The sequence below is a fragment of the Parasteatoda tepidariorum genome, chromosome 6, assembly GCF_043381705.1.
Source record: "Parasteatoda tepidariorum isolate YZ-2023 chromosome 6, CAS_Ptep_4.0, whole genome shotgun sequence".
In the NCBI taxonomy this organism is placed as follows: domain Eukaryota; kingdom Metazoa; phylum Arthropoda; class Arachnida; order Araneae; family Theridiidae; genus Parasteatoda; species Parasteatoda tepidariorum.
In genome coordinates, this window is record NC_092209.1 from 63,368,030 (window position 1) to 63,382,931 (window position 14,902).

The window sequence follows — 14,902 nt, forward strand, 5'->3', positions numbered from 1 at the left end:
TATTAATTTGTTTGCGACAGTTAATTTGTATACCTCTTTTACTACATTTTCGAGGAGTTTAAAAATATAATATTGAGGATTTTAACTGAAATGAAATTTGCTTTTTTTGTATGCCTCTTTTATTACGTCATCATCACACCCACACGCAACTGTCTACTCTAAATAATGCTATATAGAATGAGATAGCAAAACAAACGTGTGTAGTTATTTAAATTCTTATTCAAAAGTATTAGTTAATTTTTTTTTTGAACTGACAATTTCTGTCCTTTTTTTAGATATTTTAAAATGCTATTTAAAACTGCTGTATATCACATGAAAGCGTTAAACATATCATTTGTACAATTTTAGAGTAAAATAAAAGGGAATTCTGATCCTTAGAAACAGATATTAAATAGTCTGATAATCGAATGATGGGGCAAAAAAAAAACTTTTTTACCTTTTAAACTAAAAAATTGTTTATTTATATATAATTTTTTAATACTCAAATTGCTTGAAAGATGATATGATATGATGTTCCCTTCTAATGACAACGAAGTTTTTTGTTTTATTCAGTCATTTATTTATATTTATTATGTCCGACAATGTAAAAAAGAAAAAAAATGCATTTTGGGCTTCTGAGGGCCCCAGCTCCGAATAAAACTTTAAAAAAAGAGGGGGGAAGTAGGATCTGGGGGCCCTTGTCATCTCGGGGCCCCAAGCTACAGCTTATTTAGCTTATACGTAAATCTGGCCCTGCAGAGATCCATATTTCGAAAAAATTGGAAACGCATTTTCGTAAAATAGATACCAATGCGGAAACACGCTTAAAATTCCAAAAAGAGTTGAGATCATGCATGTCTCACTATCGTGACGTTTACAAGCAATTGACCAGTCGACCGTCTTCACAAAAACTGATCACTGACATTATGGTACCAAAAAACAAGTCAATTGAAATCCTATCTTGAAGCGACGAAAGCGATTTTAAACCAATTCATCACAAGAAGATGCACGTTTTGGATTACGACGAATAGCAGCAAACTATTTAATGTATAATTTGAAAACTTCTCCATGTATATGTACATTGAAGAATTAAATATTTTTAGAATTTCTTTAGGTCTAATTTAATTATTTATTTTAATTGAAAGCATTCTCTCATCTATTTCATGAATTATTGATGTATTTTCTGAGTCCGACTTTTCTTATGCTGTCCCTAACCATCACATCAAAAAAAATTTAGGTTGTATATCGTACAAAGTTGTTATTATATGTAAGAATTTATAAAATTTTCAAAAAATTTTTTTGTACAATTTCTTTTATGCGGTCCCTATCTACCGCACAAAAAAAGGTTTTACTGTATAATATATTGAATAAAAATTCTATGTCAAAGGATTTAGAAAACAAGAATACTACCTAGATGTTTTAAAACCCGTTATCTCAAATGAATGAGTATTTATCAGACCTAAAATGTGCTTTCACTTGTGGTTTTTCCTGCTAAAAACCCAGTTTTTATGCGGTGTAAGAAATTTCAACATCGAAGAGAAATTTCTATACAAATTGGTCCAGATGTAAAATGCTCAGTCATTCAAATGTTAAAAAAATAGTTTAAAGATGGTTATAAACAAACTTCACGTACCAGCTCTATCATCCAGCTCAGATAACTTTTGATCCCTTTCTAGGACTTTTTCAACATTTGTACGCATAATGTCTACAACCTACAGTAAAAAAAAAAAGTAAAGTTAAAGGCTTAGTTCTAATTGATTTATTAATAAGATATCAACAAACACAAAATAAATATTCCTTCTGGCATAAGCTATTTAATAGATCAATGCTTTTCCTGTAGAGCTTGGAGGAATATATAACAGCTTGCTGCCAGAAGGGTTAGTAATTAAAAACTAATATAAATATATAACAAATATAATACTAAGATTGCCTTATTACATACCATAACATAAATGTAGTTAAAATGTTGTGTCGAAATTCCTTCTTTTTTTTCAGCATGATAATAGTTTATCTTTTTTTTCAACAGTAAAATTTAATTTGTAAAATATAACAGAGAAAAAAATTACATACAAAAATGTACTAGAAAAATACAATATAAGTATATGCCTAGGTGGCCTGTATGCTAGGCCCGCTGTAGTTCATGTCCTTTTCACCGTGAACCACGTAAAGGACCGTCAGGCATGATGCTGAGAACACCTGTCTTTAACAGAGGATGATTAAGGCCATGTTCTTATCTGAAGAGAATCTAGGAATTGATATTGGCCATCTAACATTAACGAAAATTATCACCATGGTCAAAGAGGTATGATGGTCTAGGCAGACTTCATAGCAGGGCGAGGTACTAACCTTCATGTGTTTGACAGAGGTACTCTGACAGGTTAGCGGTAAACAGACAAGATTGGAGGATATTCAATGAATAGAGTATCCAAGACTGTCACATGGGTGCCAAGGAGAGACCCGTGGACATTAAATTTCAGCTCTACTAACCATGGATGAGCTCAAGGGAGTGTCTTGGTGCAAAAGTGGGTGTGGTTAAAGGATTGATAAGGACCCCCGAAACCCTGTTGGAAAAAAAACCGCCGAAATAAAATATGAAACACCAATGCAAGAGTTTTGTAGCTGTTAAGAAGCCATCATATACCCTATTAAACATGTTTTTCTTGACTGTCGTGGTGTTGGTCAGCTGCTGTGCTTGACAAGCGACCAGTTTATTTATTGAGCGTACATGTTATGCCCCTATTTTGTTTTATTTGCTATGTTAGTTTTTTATTACAAAGAAGAAAAAATCCATCTGTCCCATCGAACGGTTTCACCAGTGTATTTTCATAATCATAAGCCTCTTTATGGTTATAAAATTAAGATAAAAACATCAATCTTAAACACATGAAAAATTTAACTCAATATAATATAATCAGGGGTACATTCTTTAACAATTTCCAGTTCACTGGCAGAAGTAAAACCATAATTTTAAAGTTATTAGAATTTTTTTTTTCAAGAAAAAAAAGAAAAGAAAGGGAAAAAATTAAAAGAAAGGGAGAAAAAGAAACAAAAGAAAGGGGCAAAAAAGAAAAGAAAGGGGCAAAAAAGAAAAGAAAGGGAAAAGAAGAAAAGACAGGGGAAAAAAAAGAAAAGAAAGAGGGGGAAAAGAAAAGAAAGGGAAAAGAAAAGAAAGGGAGAAGAACAGACAGGGGGAAAAAGAAAAGAAAGGAAAAAAATTAAAAGGGGGGGGAAAAAGAAAAGAAAATGAGTTTAGATCAAATGTTCGCCTCTTGATAAAAGTTACTTTCATTTACTTAAAAAACTGTTTTATTTTTATGAAAATTTAAAAATACAAAAAATGTATATTAAGATCAAATTTACTTCAAAGCCAACTAATTTGCAACTTTCATAGGAACTGTCTTATTTTTTGTTATAGCTGCATTTTTTCACGCAATAATGAAAGATTTTTGAAATATTCTTTTTCCGTTTTCATTTAGATTTTAAGAATCACAAATCTCAATAGGAAAAATATTTACAAAAAAAAACATATTACATATTTAACAAGGACCTGCACTTCAGAAAGATTATTTGAGGAGATTAAAGACATGATTTTTAAAAATCTAAAGAAAAACCTAATTAAAATAAGGTAATTTGCATTGAGTTTTACAAACAAATTCTGATAATAGATCAGATTCCTAAAATACAGATGTTATAGTTCCTCCCCGTGATAAAAAACTTACATTAATTTTAAATACTTTTTATTTAAATCAAACACTTTTGAAAACAATAACCTTTCAGCTCAGATGAGCTTACATTTCTTTAAAAATATACAAGATAGTTTTCCTACAGCATTAGCAGATAAATAAAAATTTATTTATCTAAATTTTAAAGTATTTCATTACCTCATTAACTTGGGCTTGAGTTTGTTGTAACCTTCTAGATGCAGCTTGATGCTGAGGATTTGGAGGTTTAGGTGCATCACCACCTTCAGCGGCACCTTCTTGACCTTCCGCTGGAGGTGCAGCTTCAGTTGCAGACCTAATAATTGTTATTAAAATAAGAATCATGCTTCAATTAAAAAAAACAATTCTGAAAGTGCCCTTAAATTCAAAATTTTATATTAAGGGCAGAGTACAATGTGTTATATGATGTGGATGCTGTGTTAACAGGTATTTAAAACGACCTAAATAACTATGCACCAATCATCTACGACAAAGCTCAAAATGTCTGCTCTCGACAGCTCTTTTGGTACTAGCAATACGTCTTCTCCTTTTAATGTTACTTTCACAAGTAGAAATGACATCTTACGATTATGGAAACTTGTAGAGAAGCAATGCAAGTATTATATTATCTACTAGTTGAATATCCGTTCTTCGTAGGGGTGAAACACTACAAAATCATGCAGAAACCTAAGACAAACACAAATAATAAAGCTGAAATAAGTTTTTTTCTTTTATTATTATTGGTTGCCTTCATGATGGCTTTACATGATTAGAGAAAGCAAAACATGCACTTAGTTGTTCAAATAAAGAATAACTTTATTCGATATCATCTGCCATAATGCTGTTGCTCTAGACAACTCACGATATTTAAAATTTACCACAATCAAGCTACCTTCTCTAGTACTTATATCTTCGAGGAGCCATAAAAAATTTACAGTATTGGTGCAGCTATAATAGACACCAAATTTACTCAAATACTTTATAGCTATATAAAAGTATATTTGGTACCTATTAAAACTGCACTAATTACCATTATGCCAGTAGACTATTATCAAAATTAAGCACCATTGTTGCCAATAATAGCATGGCAACTTTTTACAGTTCCCAATAACAAACAAATTATTTTTTCCATTAAATTTGCTTTTTAGTAAGCTAATTTTTCTATTTCAATTAGCACCAAATACCAATATTAATTAAGCATTATTTGACGTCAATAGTACAGTACGGAACCCGTTAACCGGAAATCAGAAAACCGGAAAACCAAAAAACCGGAACGAAATTCGATAAATTTCCCCACCATTTAAAAAAAAAAAAATTTTTTTTTCCNAAAATCTTATGAGGGAAAAAACATTTTTTTTAAAAATATGGCGGGAAAATTTATCAAACTTCGTTCCGGTTTTTTGGTTTTCCGGTTTTCTGATTTCCGGATAATGGGTTCTGTACTGTATTATATTATCTACTAGTTGAATATCCGTTCTTCGTAGGGGTGAAACACTACAAAATCATGCAGAAAACTAAGACAAACACAAGACAAATAATAAAGCTGAAATAAGTTTTTTTCTTTTATAATTATTGGCTGCCTTCATGATGGCTTTACATGATTAAGCAAAACATGCACTTAGTTGTTCATTCCATCAAAATAAAGAATAACTGTATTCGATATCATCTGCCATAATGCTGTTGCACTAGACAAATCATGATATTTAAAATTTACCACTATCAAGCTACTTTCTCTGGTACTTATATCTGTGAGGAGACATAAAAAATTTTGCATAAAAATATACAGTATTGGTGCAGCTATAATGAATACCAAATTTACTCATAAAATATGGAAGCTATATAAAAGCATACTTTCTACCCATTAAAACTGCACTAATTACCATTATGCCAGTAGATTATTACCAAAATTAAGCACTATTGTTGCCAATAATAGCATGGCAACTTTTTACAGTTCCCAATAACAAACAAATAATTTTTTCCATTAAATTTGCTTTTTAGTTCACTTATTTTTTTATTTCAATTAGCACCAAATACCAATATTAATTAAGCATTATTGACGCCAATAGTAGTTCGATTTTTCCATGTCCACTTAAACTAATTAGCTCTATTCATTTTGCCTTTTATTATAGAGCTTATTATTTTACTCCAAACAGTTACTATCACCAAAATTAATTATTATTAGTGCCAATAGCAATATTGGTATTTTTTACATATATCCTCAATGAATTAGTACAATTTCCCCATTAATTTTGATCTTCAGTACAAATTTAATTTTAATTTCAATTACCATTGCTTTTTAGTTATATAGTAACAAATTTTAAAACCATGACTATAAATAAAATTAACCTGTGGTTTCAGGTAACCTTAAAAATTCTAATTTGATCACATTGTCCACTAATGCTACAATGATCACGTTGATCATTCAGGTAGCATAACGAATAAAAAATAATTAAATAGTTCAGAACACGCAATAAGCTAACTTTTTTTAATTAGAGTTATAAGCTATCGAACATCATTGATCTCATCTTTAATATATTTGACAAAATTGAATTGTTTATAGTTTACTTCAAAAAAATGGCCTCCACTAAACCAAAGGGGAAATTCAATTTTTTTAAATTCTCTGAATAAAAAAATACAGTTAAAAAATCAAAAATCATGCTTCATAATTTATTTACAATTTTACTCACTTACTTTCATGTTGAAGTTCATATTTTTAAAGAGTACATTTTACCCGCAAGACAGTATACAGGCACAAACACACAAATTCTTTATTTTATTATATACATAGATTAAAACTTTAAAATCATATAAGCTAAAGCATCACAAAACTATATGGCAATATGGTGCATTAAAATTATATGTTTTATGTTATATAATATGTTTTTAATAAGGTTGTACAGTTTAAGGTCTAAAATTTGAAACTCTTAAAACTGCTGATTTTGGATATCAGCTACAAGTTAAAAAAATTAATTTCATGTAATATGCAATGAAAAAGATGTTATCCATAAATAAACAAGTATTAAAATTTAATTTATTAGTAAATTCTTATTGCTTTCCAGGATTTAGAGGAAGAGGACCCATATTATAATTAAAATGATAAAGAGTATTACCCTTTTATACAACTCAATAAAAACCAATTCAGGTGTTCAGGCTATGAGTACTACTCATAGATTAGAGATGAGTAGACATAATATCTAAAGAGTGAAACCATACTCCAACGGAGACTACAATATTGCATAGGGCAAGGCCAGGGTAGAATGCATTTCCACTATCATAATTGAAAGAAAATCATAAAAAAGCTAACAGAAAAAATTGTTTTTTTATGCCTAATATACCTAAACTTTAAGAATATGTGTGCTAAAAAAATTATTTTTCTTCCATGTACCAACCAAAGTTTTAAAATGATGGAATTAATTACCAGTTATTATGCAGTAGAAGTTCTTTATAATACAAACTTCAGGACCTGAGGATTTACATTTTATGGAATTTTATATTCATTTCACTTATCTTTAAATTCGCCAACTAAATACAGCAATATTAGTTTGGAACAAATCAATCTTAAAATGCTTTAATTTTTAGATACAAATACTTAAAAAGACTTAAGTATTTACTATTACAAGAAAAAAAAAATCAAAATTTTCTGCAGCATTATTACTATGTAATAATAAAGAAATCAATGAATTCTGCTTTACTTAGCTTTTTAAATTGTCACCTCTCAGCAAATAATTAAACAAATAATGAAAGGTTAATCGTTCCTACATAGTTTTGCAGATTTCATCTCTTACATCCACAAACTACATAACACAAATTACACGCTAGTGCAGTTTATAGATAATTGTGGTTTATAGAATAACGTCATATAGATGATCTGAATTGAATCAGAAAATTCATGAACAATCAGTTTGATAATTCTTAACTACATTTTGTTCTCACATTGTACATTTTGTTCTCTTGTTTAACATCACTTTAAAATTTGTTCAAGACCCCTTTTACACTTGTTTTTCTCTTTCTTCCTTTTTCAACCCAAGACTCAAATTTTTCATCTGTTCAACAAATATACCAAATTAACTTCAAGAATATTTTTTTCCCAAAACTTCAAAGTCAAATTTGTGAAATCAACACAAATTCAAAATAATCCCAGGTATCAAGATTTTTTTTATTTTTTAAAGAAAAAACTTGATTGATGAATGATAACTTATTAAATGAGTTTCATATTTTATAAAAAACATTTCATGTGAAATCGAAGTTGCCTAAATAGTTTCTATTGAAAATCTTCATTAAATGCTATTCTCATATTTTGATATTTGTGTTAATAATAAACTTAAAAAATAAGAAATACAAATATTTATTAATTGAATTCGTTATTATCTCAACAGACTCACAGTGATAAGAAATTAAAAAAAGTGACTGCTTTTTTTCAGGGGCATAAAAAATTTCCAAATGGTCATCGACAGTAATTAAAAGTGCAAGTAAATTAACAAACATTTAATTTTATACATTATTTCATTTTATAATTTAAGAGTTTAAATGACAATTTATTTTATTGCTTCGCCTCTTATTCACACTAATATAATCTACATTTGATAAAGAACTTTATTTCACGAATATTATCTTATACATTCTTCACAACACCAAGTGTGAATGAAGAATTAATGTTACCTGTAAACTGCTTCTTTTTTAAGTAGAATTATCCAAATGATATTCTAGTACAAAAATCCTTTTTCTAATTATGTCATATTGAAGATGTCAGCATTTCAAAAACCATGAGGAAAAGGACGAAATAGAAAAAACAGTTCACAAGTTTAATGCTGTGAGTTTCTCTGTAACTAACCCTTTCTTTGTAATTTTTTTAAATAGCAACTTACAAGTCGGTGAAAATGTGTCATGTCTAAGACATTTTTTTAAAACTTTATTAAAATCCTACAATATTTATTGGCTTTTTTGGGGCTGGCTGATATTCTTGGAATTAATGAAAAAGAATTGGAGATCAAATATAAATCTGAAGTCATTATGGAGAAATCTTTGGAGGAAGGCATTGGCCCACATTGGGCTGTCTGATCAACTATGCTGATAATGCTACAATTTAAACAATTAAGTATTGCCAGATATTCATAAAGTTGTTCTGTCAACCTATTATAAATATGTACACATGATGTCTTCTTTAGTATAAACAAAACAATATTTTAGAATTTTTATTTGATATTTAGTGTCAACTTTAAAACAGAAAGTTAAAGGAAGCTACTAACATAAAGTGTCAGTAGAATACTCATTTTTCCCATTGTTCAAGTATTAACTCATTTTTAGTCTAAATCTACTTGGTTTATTTCAGTTAAATTAAACTACATGATGTTGAGAACATATATAACACAAGCATAAATTTTTTCCTTGTTATAAAATTTACAACTGCATCGTTGTAAATAACCTACAGTTTAAGTAAATAATCTACTTAGGATCAATAAACTTGTTCAATAAATATATTCCTATCAACTTTTATAATATAAATAAATTAAAACCTATTGAGAATAATTATATAAGTAAAATTAGCTTTAATTTGTTACTATTCAACTTAAAATGAGTTGAATTTAGCCAATTGTCTATAAAATCAGCTATTAAATATGGTATGTCATTTGGTTGCCTAATATAATAAAATGTGGTAATGTAAGAAAAAATTACACAGCGTAGGCTAAATTACAATTATAAGATAATAAAAAATATTTGATTAAAATAAGATAGTTATAAATATAGACTATGGGGTATTAATATAGACTATATGTAATGAGGACTGTATATTACTCAAATTAGATTACAATATAACAATTAGGAACTTTAAAAATACATGTCAAAAAAACCTCATAGTTACAAAAAATACATACTCTACTATCCATGTATATGTATACATATTCAGTTTCATACACATACAAAATAAAAATAAATAAAATCATTAGATTTATGTTTGGACGATAATGGTTAGGAATGGTGGTACAGCATTTTCTAATGTTTAGGAATTGTTGTTTCAAGTAACACATTCCATTAGATATTTATAAATTATCTTTAAATATGTATCTAATATAGAGAGAAATATATAATATAGTAAAACACAAACCATAAAAGAAGTTTTTAAACTATGCAAAATAGCTAAATGTTTTTAATTTGATAAAACAATTTAAGAAATTGACGCAAAACATTAGCCTTTCTTGATCGCATAGTAAAATAAAAATCAAGAAATTTATATGAATACGCATATGCGAATTAAAATCAACAAGAAAAACAATGTTTCTTGCAATAAAAAACAGAATTTATATAAACAGAATTTTAGTTTCTGAAATACAAATGCACTAATAAAATGTAATATGCGGCGAAATAAATTATTTATCGCTTTAATGTCACATCTTGGCATTCAATCAATACGTATTTTAAGTGGTAAGTATAATGTTAAACAGTATGAATGTACATGCTTTAAATAGAAACTTACATTTTTAACTAAATTATTTGTTTCTTTAAGAAGTATTTAGATTAACAAATTAATTACAGAATAATTTAATACAAACAAGAACTTCGTGAGAAACACTGCAGTCTTTGACACGCAGTGACGTAATGAACGGTATTAAATCAAAGTGCAAGTATTTTATTTTTTACAAAAAACATATGAGAAGATATTTTTGAAGCTCTTAAAAATATATATATCATTCATAAAACCATATTTTAAGTTTTCATTTAATCATGATTAAGCTGAAATGGATCTTTTCACAAAAAGTGATCTTTTTTTCAATTGTTATTTCACTGGCACAGCTTTAATGCAATCGCCAATGAGACTTTAATAAAAATAAAATCCCCGTATAGGAACCATTCTCACTCAAGCACTTAAATTTCAAACGCTTGAAGTGCTCTTCTCACTGCATATAAAAACATCACGTTTGTGAATTCAGCTACGAGAGGGAAAAGAATCTGATTGGCGAGTTTTTTGTGACTAAAATTTGTAATTTTCACCAATCAGATTCTTATTCGTCTTTCCGATTTCGCATACACGAATCGCAATTGCTTGGCATCTTTGTTTTACTTTGCATCCTAAATAAATATAATGAAAAAAGGAGTGGCAGTAATTACTGATTTAATACTTTTGCTTAAAACTCTTAAATGAGCCAAAGAACGACAAATTTATGCAATCAACATTTGGGTGCCATTTCACCACGTCGATATCCACGTTGTTATCGACGTGAAAAGGAAAAAAAACTGTCTAAAACTTAAGTTTTTAAAAGTTTTTTTTTTCCTTTTCGTTAAATAATTTGCTGCAACTATGAAGAATATGTATGCAAAGAAATGTATCCCGGCAAATAATTTCAATGTCCTCTACTCGCTTTTGTTGATTATCTGTGCTATCCTTTCGAAAACAAATGTCAAAGTTTTTTTTTTTAACGGTATGATATACTTACTTTTTTAATTTTTTACTAAGTTTGGCTTATTCTATTGTGTTCATCAGAGATATAAAGGTCACTTTTAAAAAAAAGAAAGAGATTTTAAAGTATTGACTTAATAATCGTCTGCTTTAAGAATAAACTGCTTAGATTTTTTTATCCCATGGATTAACTTTTGGGTGCTGGTAAAAAAAGCTGTTTGAAAAAGCAGGTGAAGTGAATATCGGTAAATTTTTTGTAAAATGGTAAAAAAGGCCATTGATTACTAATTAAGACTTCGGAAATGCACCCATTTTCCAGAATGTACTCGTTCATGAGTTCTGTCTTTTGAAACAAGATCGTTTGTTTCATTTAAAATTTGAATTTTAACACAGTCATTTAAGAATTTGCTCTTTTCTTCATTTTTTAAAAAAGAAAACTGCATTTCTTTTAGGGTAAATGCAGTATTTTTATTTTAAGATAACAGAAAAATTAATTATTTACATTTTATTAATAACATTAATGTCTGGTTGTGAAACATAAATTTATTTTACAAATTTATAGTTACTTTTTTTTAACTAGTCATTTTTAGCGATATACTTACTAATTTTATATGGGTAAAACATAGGTTAGTAGATATTTCGAATTTTGATGCTAAATCAAAACAAAATAGGGCATTAATAATAATAATAATAATTGCAGAAGGAATAACCCTGCAAATGGTAGGGAAGAAATAAGATCTAGTCTTTTGATTATAACAAATATCGCCATGAAATATAATTAATTTATATTACGCTCTTTAAAAGTTGAAGCTTCTATGAGAGAAACTCATTACCAAGCAATCATTTATACCTAATGAAGAAATAAAAGGGCATAACTAACTATGAATATTCATAATTCAATCAAAGCCTATAATCTAGCCAAATGCTTGAATTAAAATAAAGAAGGGATTGAAAAAATATCTTGCTGTTCCTCTTAGTTTCAATTTCGGCTCGTTTATTTTTATTTAATAATTGGGGTTTTGTTTATTCGACCGTTCTTTCTTTTGTTTGTTTATTTTTAGTTTTTTAATATATATATTTATTTTTTTTAAAGCTTATATTTATTTTTGAATACTCACCTTATATATGAAAGCGTAAATTTAAAATTGTTTTTCAAATCCTGTTTTGAGCATTGATCGAAAATTAAATTGCCCGCGTACCCGTGATATGCATTTTTTTACCCTTATATGCCCGGCCAGATATGTAAATATTTAGCGATATCGTAAAATACTGTTTTATCTCCCCTCAAATTTTAAAGACACCCTTGGAAGGGACGAATCAAGGGCGCCGAAGGAAAAGATAATAAATAAAATCGATTATATTTAATAAGACCTAAATATTATTGTCTTTAATTATCTAAATAAGAATTAATGAAATAAAGTTCTCTCAAGAACACGATTTTGTCTTATTGTGGGGGGGGGGGTCAATGCAGTATTGATTATTTTCTCAGTACAAATAGCTCTTAAAGTGTCATTCATCATACATCATTTGTTTTAAATGTACGTTTTCTTTTTCTAACTTTTCTTTTTACTGTTTTGAATGTACATTCTCTTACTATTTAAATTTTTCTATGCATCTGAAATAATTAAACAAAATTTAAAAAAAAAATCGTATTCAAAGTTTTACTCGAATTTTTTGTGAAATTTTTTTGGTGTTGTTGAAATAAGAAGTAATTTACACTCTGTAGTACGAGGCAATACAAAATCGCGTATGCAAGTTCTAATTAAAAGACTGTATTTAAAAATTATTTTTATTGATTCTCAAAAGCAAATTTTTACCACGAATTTCTTCGAGAAAAATATAAAATGCTCGAGAAGTTTTCCTTACCTTAATTAGAGTTTGAATTTATTGTGTAAATAAGTTTTTAAAATACACTCATTTATTTAAAATTTTTAATGACAGATATCGGGATTTGAGTTTTTTTTTTTTCAATCACATGATGCATATTTGCGAATAAACTTGCATACTTTTTTCACAATAGTAAGTTTGTACCATTTGATTAAAAAAATGAATAAATGAAAACTTCGATTTTTTTTTAAAAAAAAAGTATTTTTGGACATTATTGTTTTAAAAGTGTGTTGGGGAAAAAAATAACCTACTTTATTAAAATTTTTACAAAAGATTATTTTCCGTCATATTCAATTTTTACAAAAATAAGTATGATTTTAAATAAGTTTCAGAAAAAAGTTTCTTCTTAAATTTTTATTTCTTTAATCAGAACAAATTAGTTTTCAAATAACGGATAACGAAAATGAGATAAAATATTAAACAAATAATCATTCAGGATCAATCGAATAATTGTAATAATTTTTAATATTTAATTCAGTAATGATAGGATATCAAAACTAATAGAATTACAACTGTTTAAAAATGTTTATCAAACAAAATCAATGTTTCGATGAAACCTTGAATTAAAATATAAAAGAACGACATTATTTTTAATTTTTCATGAGCCACTCAACTGATCTGATAAGAATAAAATTTTCTATGTAGCGATTTAAAATTGCGTAATGTGACGTGAAAATTATATCATTCAAAATTTTTTTGAACGTCATTAAATTAAATAATAAAAATTATAATTATTAATAGTTTTTGAATCAAATTTTTTTAGATTCATTTTAATAGCTATATTAAAAAGATTTTAAGTCACACAATTAGTTTCATGAGCTAGCTTATTTGTGCCGAAAATAATTTATGTTATAGAATCAATCACAAAATTTACTTACCCACAAAATTCACTTACATAGCTTTTTTTTTCATGATAGAGATTGAATTGCGACCCTTAAATTAAGGTATAATTAAATCTTAGAATCATGGGCGGATCGTGAATTTGTGGGGCCCTGGGCTGAAACTACTTTGGGGCCCTAATAGCCGTTTTGTCAAAAAACTGTTTTCTATAGGAATGTAGATAAGTATATAGAAAAAAANAATATACGTTTATTAATTTATGTTCTATATAGAAACTGATATTAAGTCTATTATAAAAAAAATTACAAATTTTACATACTTAATTAGGTATGTGTGATTTGCGCATTAAGAATTGTTTTTTCTTCGACTCCCAATCGATCCCCTGGCTCAGATCAACCCCCACTTTTGTTAAATAGACCCCTGGGGGTCTATATAGACCACTTTGGCGACCTCTGGTCTATACAAACAGCAACTGTACAACATTATTGCAAAAGAAATTGACAGGTTATGTGTAGTTATGTTATATAAATTATAAAGCAACCTTTCTGCATTTTTGCGCTGCAAATTTCTTTATTTGCTCATCACATTGTAAGTCCTTCGTTAAATCACAATTTATGTAAAGAACTGATAAATGATTTAGTCGATGGTTCGACATTGTTGTCCTATATTTGTTTTCTATATATGACATCCTGGAGAAAGAGCGCTCAGCTTCACAGCTAGTGATTGGCAAAAGTTAAAAAAATCCTTAAGATAGTGTAGCAATTTGGGAAAACGTCAACAAATTTCTTTTCATAAATTAGCATAAAAATTTGACTGCAAGAGCTTAGACTGAAGTAAATAAGATTTTAACTGAATGCACTCATTCACTAAATGCTCGTCTACGCCATCTGGATAATAATCAACAATATTACGTACACTTTCAAGATCCATATTTTTGTCTTGCAAATCCATTAAAAATTGGAATTTCTTGCTATACATCTCATAGACTTGGCTCCTTTTGTTTAAATCCATAATCAGCTTATCCAACGCAACGTTTAGCGTGTCTCTTTTAAATTCTTCGAAGAATTTAAAAGAGACACCTTATTCAAATTCATATAAAAAA

At 28.1% G+C, this 14,902-nt stretch overlaps 1 protein-coding gene across 1 annotated transcript in view; it reads right to left on the reverse strand.

Annotated features, from left to right (window-relative positions):
* LOC107447163 (vesicle-associated membrane protein 1) overlaps window positions 1–10,291 on the reverse strand; it is a 21,319-nt gene extending 11,028 nt beyond the window's left edge. The window contains exons 1-3 of the mRNA XM_043056092.2: window positions 10,153–10,291; window positions 3,861–3,996; window positions 1,613–1,691 (exon numbers count right to left, since the gene is read on the reverse strand). Coding sequence (XP_042912026.1) covers window positions 1,613–1,691; window positions 3,861–3,996; window positions 10,153–10,154 — 217 coding nt within the window. The 5' untranslated portion in view covers window positions 10,155–10,291. The remainder of the gene's footprint in view (window positions 1–1,612; window positions 1,692–3,860; window positions 3,997–10,152) is intronic.
* Between the last annotated feature and the right edge of the window lie 4,611 nt (window positions 10,292–14,902).